The 15,411-nt window shown below is 39.6% G+C and overlaps 1 protein-coding gene and 1 pseudogene across 1 annotated transcript; both read right to left on the minus strand.

Annotated features, from left to right (window-relative positions):
• Positions 1–5,246: 5,246 nt before the first annotated feature.
• On the minus strand, positions 5,247–6,698 carry LOC126590483 (uncharacterized; annotated as a pseudogene).
• Positions 6,699–11,953: 5,255 nt separating this feature from the next.
• On the minus strand, positions 11,954–13,451 carry LOC126590996 (uncharacterized). The gene is made up of 2 exons (XM_050256527.1): positions 13,100–13,451; positions 11,954–12,516 (listed from the first exon to the last, which is right to left on the minus strand). The coding sequence occupies exons 1-2, from the start codon at positions 13,392–13,394 to the stop codon at positions 12,158–12,160; spliced, it is 654 nt and encodes a 217-aa protein (XP_050112484.1). The 5' UTR covers positions 13,395–13,451; the 3' UTR covers positions 11,954–12,157.
• Positions 13,452–15,411: the final 1,960 nt, after the last annotated feature.

Here is a 15,411-nt window from a genome sequence, read left to right on the forward strand (position 1 = left end):
GTACCAGCACTGCTTGCCAGGGAGCTACACCTGCAGACGAATCTTTGGTCGTTCATGCGGTGGGCAATCGACCTGGTAGGACCTATGCCATTTGCTACTGGGGGCAGAGGCATAATGATCGTGGCAACCGATTACTTCACCAAATAGGTAAAAGCAGAGCCCAAGACGACCACGACTCAAACATACATAGAGCACTTCATATGAAGGAACATCATTTGCCGATTTGGCATTCCTCAGTCTATCATCACCGACAACGGCCCGCAATTCATCGGTAAAGATTTGTTGAAATTCTTCCAAAAGTATGGCATCAAGCAACACATGTCCACGCTGAGATATCCTCAAGGCAATAGGTGGGCCGAAGCATTTAACAAGATGATCCTCGACTGCCTCAAGAAAACCCTCACTAACAAGAAGGGAAAATGGCCAGACGAGCTCCCCAGATGTTTATGGGCATATCGCACCACCAAAAGACAAGTAACCGGTGAATTTCAGTTCTCTTTGGCATTTGGCTCAGAAGTAATCATTCATCCAAATGTCATCAAACCAAGAATCATCGCTCTACTACAAAGCATTGAGTAGAACAGTAAAGAGATGGCCACAAGCTTAGATTTGGCAGAGGAGAAGCGCGAGCAAAGCATCACCCACATCGCAGCCTACCAGCAGCAGCTCCTCTCCAGCTACAATAAAAGGGCCTAGATTCGGCAGTTTTAGCCCAAAGATCTAGTCCTAAGAAAAGCCTTCATCATTGCCTGCAGAGAAGGCTCCAAAAAGATGGATCTCATCTTAGAAGGTCTGTACAAAATCAGCAGAGTAGGCGGCAAAAGTAATTACACCCTCGCCACCATTAAACAACAAAAAGATCGAAAAGCAATAGAGCACCTACAATCTGAAGAAGTACCATATGTGACCTTCCACTACATCAAAGCCCGAAGACTCAAGCAGCTCGACGGGCACCACTTCACAAGCCGAGTACTTTCCAGTTGTTATGCAGTTTCTACCTTACAGCTAAGTTTTCATTCGTTTCATTCATTTTTCAATGAGGAATTCAGAAGTAATCACAACTTGGCTCGGCTGTATACTTACAATAATTGATCACTTCTGCACTTCAAAAGAAGACTATGCCCTTCTTAGGGACTATCGCATGAATTGCGCCCCCCGATGGACCAACCATGCTCTCCAATACGAGAGGGTAAACTAATTGCTCTCTAGTATGAGAGGGTAAACCAATTCCCCGACATCCACATGGGTCAGCTCTCCAAGAAGGGAAGATAAACTCCACACTCCGAATATCCAGATGTGGATGAGCCTGATTGCCCTAGTATAACTAGATGCACGATGGCTTGCGCCGAGATTCCTAAAAGTAGCCACAAAGGTCATTTTCAAGGCTTAGCTAATTGAAAGATTTTAGGTCTCTTGGCCTAATCCGTGGAGAATTAGGCCTTAGAGACGGAGGGGGCACATTATGCAGTACGCCTTACAAACGATTGCCCTGGAACCCTAAAGTTGCTACCGAGTGCACTAAGGTAGCCTACGATTTCTGGAAGACTGCATACGGCTTGCCCTTCAAGCAATAAAACCACACTAGACTTATATAACCGCATATTATTGTGAAAGGTTAAACAAGCTAGCGTGCATATACGAAGCTTTATCCATTGTCGACATGCTACGTAGTTGATAAGCTTCACCTCTGCCAAGCACAGAACAACCTACACCAAGTCCTAAAGTGTTGTGATACTTATTACACAACCTACGAAATTGGAAAAAGCCAAGGTTAATAGCACAGTGGTTACGCGGACTTATATGTTTATGTAAGTAAGGAATTCGGTTGCCAACCCTATGACTAACAACTTTGCAAAGTTCTACACCAACACCTACGATTGCATAAGCTACGTGGGCCTGTCTGCTTATAGAAAAGTAGCACGCCTGCCACTGGTCTATAAAGTTTAAAGGTTAGGGCATGAACAAAAGAAGTGAAGATGAAGAAAAACAAAAGAATCATGTTTATAAACAACTAGCAAAGGCCGAAGGAAATCCTAAGGGCTACCTAGAATACTACACTTTAGCAGCTTAGACATCCTATGACTACTCGGTCGCCACACCATCAGCAGCCACGATGCTCTTAACAATGACATCATCCAGCACTTCACCCCCGGCTGCCCCAGCCTGGGCACCAACTTCTCCAACTACTTCACTAATGGAAACCTCAAAAGTAAAAGCAAGCAAGTCTTCCGGAGAAATAGAGAAGGTTTCGAAACCTCTAGCTCATCTTTCTCACCCTTTAAGTACTCATCCTCCTCGAGCAGACCAACACGGACGTACTGCAACTCATCCACTTCCTTCTTAAGACTTTCGTTGATCTTCAGTACACCTTGAAGTTCCAACACTTGGGGTTCAAGCTTATCGACGATTCTCTTGAAATGGATCACTTGATTATAAGCAGCAATTAACGCTTTATCCTTGGCATAAGCTACAAAACGAAGCTCAAAAACTGTAAAATCAAGATCTTGAATCTGAGGTATGTAACATCTAATCTTATTCTTTGCACTTTTATACTTAACTTGGATCTTGTTAAGCCTATTCTTCAAGTTAACGATCTCTTGGCGAACGGTCTCAAGCTGCAGAGAAGTGGAGGCAGAAGTATTAGACCCTTCAAAGCAACAAGCTCAGAATCCAACCTTTTGATCTCCTCAGTCGAGGAATAAGCTTCAGCTGCTATAGTCTTCAATACCTCATTGGTAGCCTTGCTATATCTGCATCATAGCAAGTAGAGCAGTCATTCTGTATTTGGTCGTATGCTTCATAAAGGGACTTGGGCAAACAAACCTTTCTAACGCTATCAACAAACTTGGCACAAGCGTCCATGTCTTCAAACATATCTGGTTTCAAGAGCATAGAAATCTTAGTAGCCTCCCTAAAAGCATGCTTAGTGGATTTTTCACAGCTGCCCAAATGAGTAGCCTTTTCATTCCCAATAGGTGAATCAGTCTCAGCAGCAATGCGAGTGGGCATTGGCCCCACTTTAGCAACAGAGTCCACTTTATCGCTCTTCATAATAGCAAACCTCTCTAAAAGTGAACCGAACTTAGCTCCCAACCGACGTCTTGGTACAGACTTCGGCACTGGGGGCATAATAGGACCTTTATGCTGAGCAATCCCATCAGCAATCTTACAAGCCATTCTCGACATGGCAGGTGCCACATGCTCAGATTTAGCAGCCTCATTTTTCTTCCCATTGGAATAAGTCATGTCAATCACAAGTCTCTCGGCAGTAGACGAACCCTCATAAGCAGTGAAGAAAGTCTTCAGTTTTCTCAACTGGCATTTCTTGAGCAGGCGATGAAGACCTTTTCTTTCCACATTCATTCATAATAGGCTCCACGACACCGTTCAGATGAGCCAATGCATCCATCTTGATCCTCTTTACCTCTTCTCTTGGGAGCAGCCCACTTTTCTCTTGGCGAAGAGAATTAAGCAGCCAACGTCATTCATGGTACTCAGCATGGGAGCTCAACCTATACTGGCTTTTCCCTTATTTTTTTTCTCGGACCAGAAGGCAGGAGGTCTGCATGCCCAACATTCTAGCAGCCCATGAAGCCCGTGACCTCCTCATTTCTCTCAATTACCGGCCTGGTCCACATCAGGTCCAAGAGCCCAAAGGACATAAGCCATGCGGCTTGCCTATCATGGCGCCCCAGCAACACAAGTTGCCCTTGGTTCTAGTCAAGCCATGCAACCTAAGCAGTGGTCCCTGCCACAACACTTCATCGGCCCATGCCGAGCCGACTCCTGGCCTTTGCCAACCGACGTGCCTCACCACCTCGACTGCTGCCCTACGACAACACTATCCAAGAAGAAGACGAGAAAAATTAAATTTTTCTTACCTCGGTGCTGCGCGAAGAAGACGAAACAAGCAACGAAAGACGATCCTTTGCACGGGCAAGATGTAGAAGATTGCCCGAAGAGAGGGAGCAAATATCCTTTAAGCTTTCTCTCTCTTGTAGGGTAAAATAAATTGCTCTCCAAAGTTGATTTAATAAGTCACTTAAGGTGGACTTAAATAGGTTTTGAGAGAAATTTATTTCCCTTTCCTAGAAGGATCTAATTTCCAATTAAAGAGGGAATCAACATCAAAATAGGAAACAATCAAAAGTTTCCAAAAGCAAGAAAATCTCTTCACCCGTTGCCCTTTCTTGCGAGTAGCCCAACAGGTGTGGGGGCATTTGTGGAGCCAAAAATAATCACAAGGCGACAAGTGGATTTGGATAAAAATGACAAAATTACCCTCGAAGCACACTGGGATTCCTACGCACGAGCAGTGGACAATCATCCCACAATCAAGTCAAAAGTGCCCAAAATAGGTATTTATTTATAACCTATTTCATCAATCCCTCATCATATCTTCTCTACAAGGTAACCCCCAAAACATTCCTTTTAAATTATGTTAACTAGCTAATTAATGAATTTATTACCTAATTAATCTATTAATGGCTAATTAAACTACCAATCACACCCAACACACAAAAGGTTGGTCACCTTCTCTCCCAAGGGGGTCGGCCATGCCTTATATATTCTACCTCATTTTCTCTAAAAAGCTAGGTTTTGACTCTTGCTAAACTCTCTAAATTCTCTGAACACTTTTCCCTCAAAATTCTAACTTTGGCATCAGAGGTTCTTCGGCCAAAGCCCCCCTGATTCATCGTGGGCGCGTGAGGCTTTTGGCCTTGACTTAAGGTATTATTTGTTTTGTATGTGCAATTTTGTCCAAGAACAAGGAGGAAGAAATTTGCATCCACACTCCTCATCCTAATTTGATTAGTTTTTTGGCCAATCCTAGCCCCAATAGGACTTTGAACCAGGCTCTCAAACAAACTAGATTCATTTCCTAAATCTCAGCATCCTTAGCCTTGAAACTCCTTGTTGCACTAGGTCTCGACTACCTCATCGTTTTCCAAACCAACCATTCTCGTAGTAAGACTCGGCCGACCCATATCAGACGGCCCATAACAAAATAAGATCAATGCTACTGGGCTGAAAACATTTCTAAGCTCGGCCCAAAATAACATTTTGGGTCCAAACAGGTACATAGTAAAATCTTGGTCAAAATGATACGTAGGGAGCCCTCCATCTCTACAAAGAGATGAAAGAGGCTAAGATACAAAAAGCCGGTCATCCGGAGTTAAGAGAGGTCGGTAACGAATGTGAAGGGGACGGTGAACCAAATTTCATGGCAAAGCTCCTCCAGGAAATCAAGGAAGGGTAGAAATATTGGGGTTCAACAAATTAATTGTGGCTCCTGATAACAGTTATGCAATAGTTCAGCAGAAATGCTTAATAAATTTTTTTTTTTGTCAACTTGATAAAAATGTTGGATGCTATTTAAATTTGTAAGCCAAGCCATTAGCCATTGTTGGTTTCAAATATACAACTGAGAAGCAGTTTTCTTCTATCATCTATTTACCCTTAACCTGACCTTTAGGATATTCGCTATACAAAATTTCTTTGACTGTTATATCTGCCTAGGACAAAACCGGAGAAACTATATTGCAACGATATGATATAGTTTTAGTGTTGTCACCAGTCGAATAGACCTTGGATTCACAAATCAATTGGTTTCTCTTCAATGTCATAGAGAGGATAAGTAAAGGTGATAGAAATATCATTTGCCACAAAAAAACTAGATATAAACTAGGTCCAGATGGATAGAGTAAAGCACCAACAACATCTAAATCTCAAGTTCAGCTTTTGCTAAAACAAATCTTACTTGCCAAACTTCACACACACACGCGCACACACGCACCCACACACACGCACACACAGTGACACACATGTGGCAGAGTACCCGACCCCAAACTAGACATATACTTCTGCCACATTTTGACTATGGACATGTTGGCCAACTCTTCTGGCGTGATCTCTCCAAGAAGAATGTTTCTGCGGAAATCTTTGATATCATCGTGGCCCAGGCGACTTAAAAACACAGAATACTTTGTACTCGCTGGTTTCGACAAATCAAAGAAACCCCATCGTTCAAACAGCACAGCCTCCACTTGAGCAGCAACTTCAGAAGGGTCAAATGCATTGACATAATCAACTAAACTTTAATCAACTTCCTTAGATACTTTGGACAAATCGACCGAAATGAAATTCCTTACAAAATCCCGTGCTGAGTTCTCATCTGTTGCGACAGTTTTAGGATCAGTATAGTGGAAATTCTACAAATCTTTTTTCAATTGTGTAATGATTTTCGTTTAATAAGGATTCAAAACTGAGATATAAGTTGCATATTGAACCTTGAAAGACCAAACGAAAAGCTCTATAAGGTGTCTTGGTCACCAAGGATTCACGGTGAACATGGCATATGGATATATCATTAGTATTATTAGCTCGTGAAATTATGAACAATTGAGCTTGCATGAAAAATTAATTATAGATAAACAGAAAACAAATTCTAACATTAAAGTTAAAAAAAAAAATAAAAAAAGAGAGATCGGGTCCGAATCAAACCTGCGGGGAGAATCAATGGCGTATATCCTCCAGGAGCTACTTCTTCTATATAGGAGGATCCGGAAAAAGTTAGAACACCGGCGTTGGGATCCTTGTACCTCACAAACCGGGAAAGTGCACGAAAACCCGATGTTCGACCTCAGCACGTAGGATTTCGGGTCTGCCCTTAACCTTGACCCTGACGATGACGCCATTCTCTCTCTCTCTCTCTCTCTCTCTCTCTCTCTCTCTATCTCTCTCTCTCTCTGAGACTGCAGATCCATCGTGGATCGCGTTCGAATGGGATTTTTAGGTACTGTTTGGTACGCAGACGGGACATAACGAGAAGAGACAAGACGGAACAGAGGTTCTGTATTATGTTTAGTACGCGCAAGACGGAACGGGACAGTTGTTCCATTCTACGTTTGATAAGTGTTGGACAGAACGACACTAAAAAATTAAATGACTAACTTACCCTTATTCCGTCTGTTATTTAGTACATTGTTTATGGGTGGGACGAAACAGAACATTATTTTTTTTTATTGAACTTGTTCATATTTGAACACATATGTGCTAACCCTTAATTATTCTTTCTTCATGGCTATTTGGGACCTTTTTTTTCCCCTCTATGTACCATGCACTCTAAAAAGGAGGCAGGAAACATTCATTTTTCTTGAGTATTGTCAAATGGCAAATCCGTATTATGGTTTTCCTTTTTTACTTGTACGCTTTGTATGCTTGAATTTTTTTTCTACAAGTTTCCAGAGGTAGCTACAACTAAAGGGTTTTCATATTCTACAGCTTTGACTCAACGTTTAAAATTGGCCTAAACTGGCGAATTTTTAAACGATTTTGCGATGGTTTTGCCTTTTCTGGTTTTTTTATTTTTATTTGTATACTACCTGCTACTGCAGCAAGGTCGCAGTTCGCCACCACCCTCCTACAGTTGCAAGGCCGAGGACTCGCCGAGATTCTCCTTCTCCCTTCCATCAATTTCTCTCACAGAAAAAGCCCAATAAACTCACTTTAAACCTAGAACCAAATAGCAACACATACCTACTCCTCCAATTCCTCACTAATTACCCAATTTCTGACCTTTTGCAACATCGCATAAACCCTAAAAACTCAGAGAAAACGAATTCGGGAGGAAAATCAAAAAAGCTCTAGGGCTTTAACTGCAGAGACACCCACACACAACCCTAATTTCAGCATCGCATATACATGGGTCAATCTGCAGCGTGACAGAAGTGGCTCCGTGCTGCTGCCTGCTGGCTGGGTGCAGTTGGCGGCTACGGGAGAGGATGAGGAGAGAATGAGAATGAGGAGGAAGGCTAGGGAAAAGAAAGGCAGCGGCAGAGAAGATGGATTAGGGGTTGTTTTATGATTTGGATGGTGTAAATATTGAAAAAGATAAGGGGCGTTTTTGTCTTAAAATTTATAATTTTGTGTTTCACGGGGTGGAACGAGTCGTTCAAGGGAGAGAGGTGGATCAGAAATTTAACCAAATTTTGTTCCATGGGATGGCGCATCCCACTGTCTTTGACGCACCAAATGAGAGACGAGCGCGTTCCGTCTCATCACACGCATCAAACTGTACCTTAGGGTTCGGGGATTTGATTGATACTCGGGTCGACTACTGCCATTGGATTTTCGGGAATGAATTTTATGAGCTAATTACATTTTTTACTTTTTATGTTTGAGCTGATTTTCAAAATGCTTCATGAGATTTTAATTTTCGCGCTTTGAATTATGAGATTTTAAAATATGTAAATTGTTACATATTTTGTCTATTTGAACGTTTAATCATCCATTAAGCTCACAAGCTCTTTTGTTAATGTGGTATAAATGTGGATTACACATTAGCAATATAAAAATCTCAAGCTCACCACGTCATCAATTTAATGAAACATCATACAATTAATCTTATCAAAGACACAAATTTATATAATTTCAATACCTTAAAGTGCAATGCAAAAAAAAAAAAAAAAAAACTTCGCCTCCTATTTGAAAATTCACCCGAAATCCGAAGAGTCTAAAATATAGTCAAGCCAAATTTATAATTTCAAGATTATAATTTGGTGGTTTCTTCATCCTCTTTTAAAACTAAATTATGAAGAAGAGCAATAACATACATCATACAATCGACTACAACAGTACCCCCCCCCCCCCCCCCCAAAAAAAACCCCCTTCTTCTGTTCATTGTCACTAAGGTTATATTATTTACATTCATACTTGTACATCAAGATATATGATACATATAGAGAAAATTTACATTTTTTGTCGTATTAATTGTGGAGCCAAAAATAATCATAAGGCGACACGTGGATTTTTGATAAAAATGACAGAGTTACCCTTGAGACACATCAGTTGTCCTACGCGCGAGCAGTGGACATTCATTCTTTAATCAAGCCAAGAGTGTCCAAAAAAGGTAACCAATTCCAAATAATCTCATCCATCCTCATCTTAGGTAATTACTTCATAACCTACAAATTATTCCATATAAATGGAGATTAATTGGCTAATTCATGGATTAATTCCTAATTAATCCATTAATCACCAATTAAATCACCCATTTTCACACAAAAAACCTCTAAAGGCCGGCCACCTCCATACCCTATATATATGACCCTATTTTTTTCTAAAAAAGAGAGTTCCACACTCTTGCAAAACTCTCCAAATACTTTTATCTCTAAATTCTAACTTTGGCATTGGAGGTTCTTCGGCCAAAGCCCCCCCCATTCATCGTGGGCGCGTGAGGCTCTTGGCCTTGACGTAAGGTGTTAATTGTTTTGTAGGTGCAATGTTGTCCAAGAAGAAGAATGCGAAAATTTAATGAGCTCCATTTCGAAAATTTGACATTATTAAATATGAGAGAATGGAGTTTGATTACTAGACCCACCCGTCAAGCTGGGATGAAAGTTGACCTTAGTGATTCGACAATGTCAAGTAAAGGGGGTCATCGGTTAATGGATAAAAGTTACTCTTGGGTTAACAGGTTTATATTTCTCAAAATCTTAGATCGATGGAAAAGTTTGGCACCTCAATGTCAGCTATTCACCACCTTTAGGATCAAATACGGTATGCGAGTTAGCTTCGAGGTTGTTCACATCCGGGCCGGTTTCTGTGTTTTTGGGGTTTTCTTCCTTGGCCAAGTAGTGGAGTTTACAAGGTGCGATAGTTCATGAGAAGTGCTTAATAAACATGTTGGATGCTATTTAAATTTGTAGTCGTACCAAACAAGAATTTTAGGTTTAACACTTAAAAATTGGATTCAAATTGAAACAAACAGGTCCTTAGAAGCAGTTTTTTTGCTCTAATCCTTATGGGTTAAATTTTAGCTCAAGATTATTAAATAATGAATTTAAGAAAAAAAATTATTAAATTAACTTTTTTATAAATAAAAAATGTAGACTATCCTAATTTAATGTTATGAACATTTTAATCTAAAAATATTTAGATTCCAATAAGTATTGAAAAATTACTAAATCCACACCATAAAACTTGTGGAACACTATGAAAGAATATGAAACTTATGAAATAATTTTTTTTTTATAATTATTTTAGCCGTTAGAATTAAATTTGGACCGTTAGATCTTCTTTTTTAATATTAGATCTTAGCTGTTGAATTCAATAAATTTATAAATATAAAACTAAAAAAATATACATATATTGTGGGTCAGCCTTGCCCTAAAAATGAATTTTGGGTTAAAACTCATATTTGGCCTATGGGTTGGAGCAAGTTGGAGTATGTTTATAACTTAAAATTTAAATTTTACTTCAACGGTTTGAGTAGGTTTTAGCATGCCAAAAATGAAAATAATGCAATTATAGTAAAAATATTTTTGAGAGTATATTTCTCTTCAGAAACAAGTTCTGCACACTCGATTACTCTTTGGGCGATTTTTTAATTTTTTAATTTTTTTTATGGTTTAAATTAGAAAATTAATTAAAAAGACATAAATAAACATAAACGTAACCGGAACAAATGGGGGTTGCGGAAGCACTTCCCTTTTATTAAACTAGATATCCAAAATTTCTTCTTTTTCTGCCGGTCTCTTGTCATCTCCGCCGACATGCTAACGCCAAATCAACTTGAACTTATCCCTGCACGTCCAGTAAAACGCTTTTCTCCTTTCAACCTCAGTCCAGTTCGATCACAAGCTGCTTGGTTAAACGCCTCAACGAAGTTGGCCACTTCAATGTCTTAGGTTACTTGCTCCTCAAGTTACAAAAGCTCGTTATTTTAGGGAAGTTGGGCATTGAGTCGTAAATGTTTTTGTGGTTGAGATTCTTTTCTGTGAAGAAATTGAGCCATCATTGGACAACTTCGGTTCTATATGTTCTCGGAATCCTCAGCTTCGAGCTTGTTCAAATGCGGGGCCGGTTTCTGTGTTCTTTTGGGTTTTCTTCTTTGGCCGAGTTGAGTTTACAAGATTTTTTGGGATTACCAGGTACATTTACAGTTAAAGGAACTTGCTTTTCAACTGTGGCCGGAATAATTTTGGTCCAGGCTCGAGATCCGGCTAAATTAGTTGGGGACATACAAAATGCAATGGATGAGCATGGACTAAATGGTACAGAGTACAATCTTGGTCAAAATGATGCGCAGGGAGCCCTCCATCTCTACAAAGAGATGAAAGAGGCTAAGATGCCAAAAGCCTAGTACAGAACCGGAGAAACTTTTTTCAACGACATAGTTTTAGTGTTATTACCCGTCAAATAGGTGTTTGTGTGTGTTATCACCTGTCAAATAGATGTTAGTGTTATCACCCGTCAAATAAATGTTTGTAAAGCGATAGAAAGGTCACCACCCGTTCAAGTGATAGTTTGGCAAATTTGAAGTGCTGGTGACATGCAATCAATTGGTCTGGAACGCAAATGTTGGATCCTGAGTTTATATAGAGGTTAAGTAAAAGGTGACATTATTACGGATGCGGTTGTTTATCCATGCATTCAGAAAACTTCGCTGGAATAAGTAAACGAACCCAGCTTGAAAGTGTGAGAGGACTTGAGTACCCAAAGGCCCCCGAAATCTTAGAGACGGCCATGTGAAGTGGGAAGTTGAGAGTATGTTAGGGCATGAAGTAGAATTTGGTGTTCTTGATGAAGAAACTAGTATGATTAAGTCAATCTGATGTGTGGACATTGTCCGGATGAATTCCAGTCTCTGTCAACTTTTGAAGAAGGGGACTGCGCACAAACGCCTTGGCACGCGATGTTCCTGCCAACCATACTATGAAACAATATCAGTGCGATTAATAGTAGAGACTGTTGTATACTAGATTTTCTCCAAAACATAACCCATTTTCTTTCTGGATCCATATTTCAAGCCGGGTGATCCTTTCCTCTAATGATGGCAGTTCAGCATATAACTTATGCTTGAGATACGCATAAAGATTACAAACCAACCTAGTGCACGGAGGTATGCTGTTGCAACGAATTCTCAGGCGAGGTGTCATGGACTAATATCTTGAGAGAAAATATCAGTTTGCCACATAAAACAAGATATAGACTAGGTTCAAATGAATAGAGAAAACCACTAACAACATCTAAATCTTAAGTTCTGCTAAAACAAGTCAGTCTTGCCAAATTTCACACACGCACACACGCACACACACACATATACATATTTACACACATATATAACATCCTTGCACTGATCCTCCTGCTGCTGTCAAAACTCCCAAACCATAGGGCCCATTCTGTTTGGGGGCAGGTACTTCTGCCACAGTTCATCTAAGGACATGTTGAACAATGTCTGCGGCGAGATCTCTCCAAGAAGAATGTGTCTGCGGAAATCTTTGATACCATCGTTGCTCAGGCGACTTAAAACCACCGAATAGTTTCTACTCACTGGTTTCGACAGATCAAAGAAACCCCACCGTTCAAATAGCACAGCCTCCACTTGAGCAGCAACTTTAGAAGGGTCCAATGCATTGACATACTCAACTAAACTTTCATCAACTTCCTCAGATACCTTGGACAATTGGACCGAAACGAAATTCTTTACAAAAGCCCGCGCTGAGTTTTCATCTGTTGTGACAGTTTTAGAATCAATATAAACCGAATGTTTTCGATTGCATAATGATTTTCGTCTAAGAAGGATTCAAAACTGAGAAATAAGTTTGCATACTAAACCTTGAAAAACCAAACAAGAAGCCCTAGTAAGAATTCACGGTACAACAAGGCATGGGACGTGAATAATGAATAGGTCTGGGAAAAATATACACGGATAGGAGTATCCGTCCATTTAAAATTGATGGTTACGGTTATGAATAACCGTTTAAACAAATATTAGGTAATGAGTATCGAACGGTCACCTAAGTAGTAGATGCTGGAATCCAATTAGAGGTGGGCACGATGCAATTTGGTGCGGTTTAATCTTCAAACCGAAACCAGAAAATATCAACGGTTCGGTTTGGCTTAAATTTATTACTAAAATCGATTTAATACCGATTCCGGTTCGATTCATGTCGATATACGGTTTTGAATACTAAATCATCATTTGAATGTCAAATCAAAATGGTACTCAAAGTTTATTTGTTTAGCAACAATATTAGTGTAAAAAAAATTAAATAAATAAAAAATAGAGAGAGTTTGGGTCCGAATCAATCACCTGGGGGGAGAAGCCCTGGCGTATATCCTCCAGGAGCTACTTCTTCTATAGGAGAATCCGGAAAAGGTTTGAACACCGGTACTGGCATCCTCGAACCGTCACAAACCGGGAAAGCGCACAGAGTCGCAGGTAGAGGTACCTCCGACGAAAACCCGATGTTCGACCCCCGTATGTAGGGTTTCGCGTCTGCCCTTAACTTTGACCCTGAAGCTGACGCCGAAGCCGACGATGACGATGACGCCGACGCCATATTCTTTATCTCTCTCTCTGAGATTGCAGATCGATCACGCTCCATAAGGAATTTTAGGGATTTGATAATCGGAATCGATTCCGTGAGTTGGTGGCGGAGGTTCCGGTTCCCTTTTATTTATAGCGTTGGGCTTCACGGTCCAGTTCGGGTTGGGCCTTCTTTTTTACTTTTTTTTTTCCGCTAAAGAAATCTACGTAACACCTACACGATTTTTTGGATTATTTTTTGTTCCACAATAGTATTTTCGAGAGTAAATTTTTGTACATAAACAAGTTATGCACACCCGTTTACTCCTTCTACAAGTATTCTTTTTATTTTAGGTTTAAATTAAAGAATAATAATTTTAAATGCATAAATAAATAGAATATAGATGAACTTAAATTCTTCCCTATCTGAATTTATGATTCGACATTCAAACAAGGTAACATACGGTGTACGGATACGGGTAACCAAGAGCTAAATATTATGACTTCCACAAGAATGATCTAAACGGCAAGCTTGGGCGAGTAGAAACATTATGACTTCCACAATACAATTGTCTGTCACGTACTACAAGTCGATGCTGCATATTAATCAACAAAATAATTAGTATGTTATATTTGCAAAATATAGTAATATCTTCTATCTAATTAGCATGTTATATTTACAAAAATAGTAATTTCTTCTTTTTATTTTATTTTTTTATCTTATATCTATAAATACAAAAGTAATACCACAAAAACAGCCGGTAGTAGTGAGTGACAATTTTTTCATACTGAACCTAGTCTTGGCTCGTACGTTATTGTGCTGTTGTATTTGTTATGTTATCGGTTCATGGTATGTTTATAACTTTCTTTTTGTTTCTAACCTATAATTATGTGGGTACAGGGGAGTGCTGTGCATACTATGAAAGTTTGATTGAGGATGATTCTCTTCAGTTGCTTTTTCAGATGGTTGCGATTGGGTCTTTGACAGTCTTCTCTCGATATAAGTTGGGCCTGGTTCTGCTGCATAGCATTCAGCTTCATAGATTGTTATGCAGGTAGATACATTACATGTATTGCCTTCCCTATTTGTAAGACGTAGTTGGATAGCAACATTTTCCACCATCATAACCTTCAATTAGTTTTGGAACCCGTAATTTGGATTTTGTTTGTGCTAAGTTGAGGTTATCTTTCCAGATTCTTATTCTTCTCTTGGTCAATGACAACAGGAGCACAGCAAACTATGTTCGTAAACATCATCTGGTATGGTAATATATTATATGCGTGCACTGCAGCGACAATGGTTAATTCCTAAATATACAGAGTACGACTGCTCAACTAACCATGCATACAGCACATATACCCTCTAATGTTGGATAAGCATATAGTTTTATTATCTATCAGCAACATAAGCTAGCCAATGATGAATACACAGGCTATGTTGACTTTTTTAACATGTATTATTTTCAAATCATGGCGTGACCCATGCTTTTCTTGATATCGTTTTAAAACTATTTTCACATTATGATTTATGTTCCCTCTGTGCAGATCAAAGCTCTTTCAATGGCTGTCAAAATTTCAATCCTAATTGCAGTGATTCTACATGTACCATGGGAATTGTGGATTTGCTGCTTGAATGTGTGGAATTGTCCTATAGACCTGGTAATTGGTTCATCAGTCTTCCTTCTTTGGTTGAACTAAACATCTCTTCCTTGTGCTGTGTTGTTTTAATATGATTTTATGCAGCCTAAATATGCCTTTGTTCTGATATGATACATTTTTGGCCGGTCGACGCTGGTGGTGTCATGCTTAGGGAGGATATACATATTGCCAAACAAAGAAAAGCTCTTCCATATGTGTTTCTGAAAGGTAACAAACGTTACTTTCTCGTTTGTAGCATCCGATTTCATTAGGATATGTTCTGTTTCCTATTTCATTACTTTCCATTCATTAGGAGATGTGCTTAATGATGGAGATCATTAGCAGAAGCAGAATGGTTTTGCAGATTGTTCTATTCGGGTTTGAAATTAAGCATTTCAGTTGTAAATTTTGATGCCATTGACTTTTATTCAGTGATTTCACTGATTTACCAGAAACAT

This window comes from Malus sylvestris, chromosome 11 (assembly GCF_916048215.2).
Source record: "Malus sylvestris chromosome 11, drMalSylv7.2, whole genome shotgun sequence".
In the NCBI taxonomy this organism is placed as follows: domain Eukaryota; kingdom Viridiplantae; phylum Streptophyta; class Magnoliopsida; order Rosales; family Rosaceae; genus Malus; species Malus sylvestris.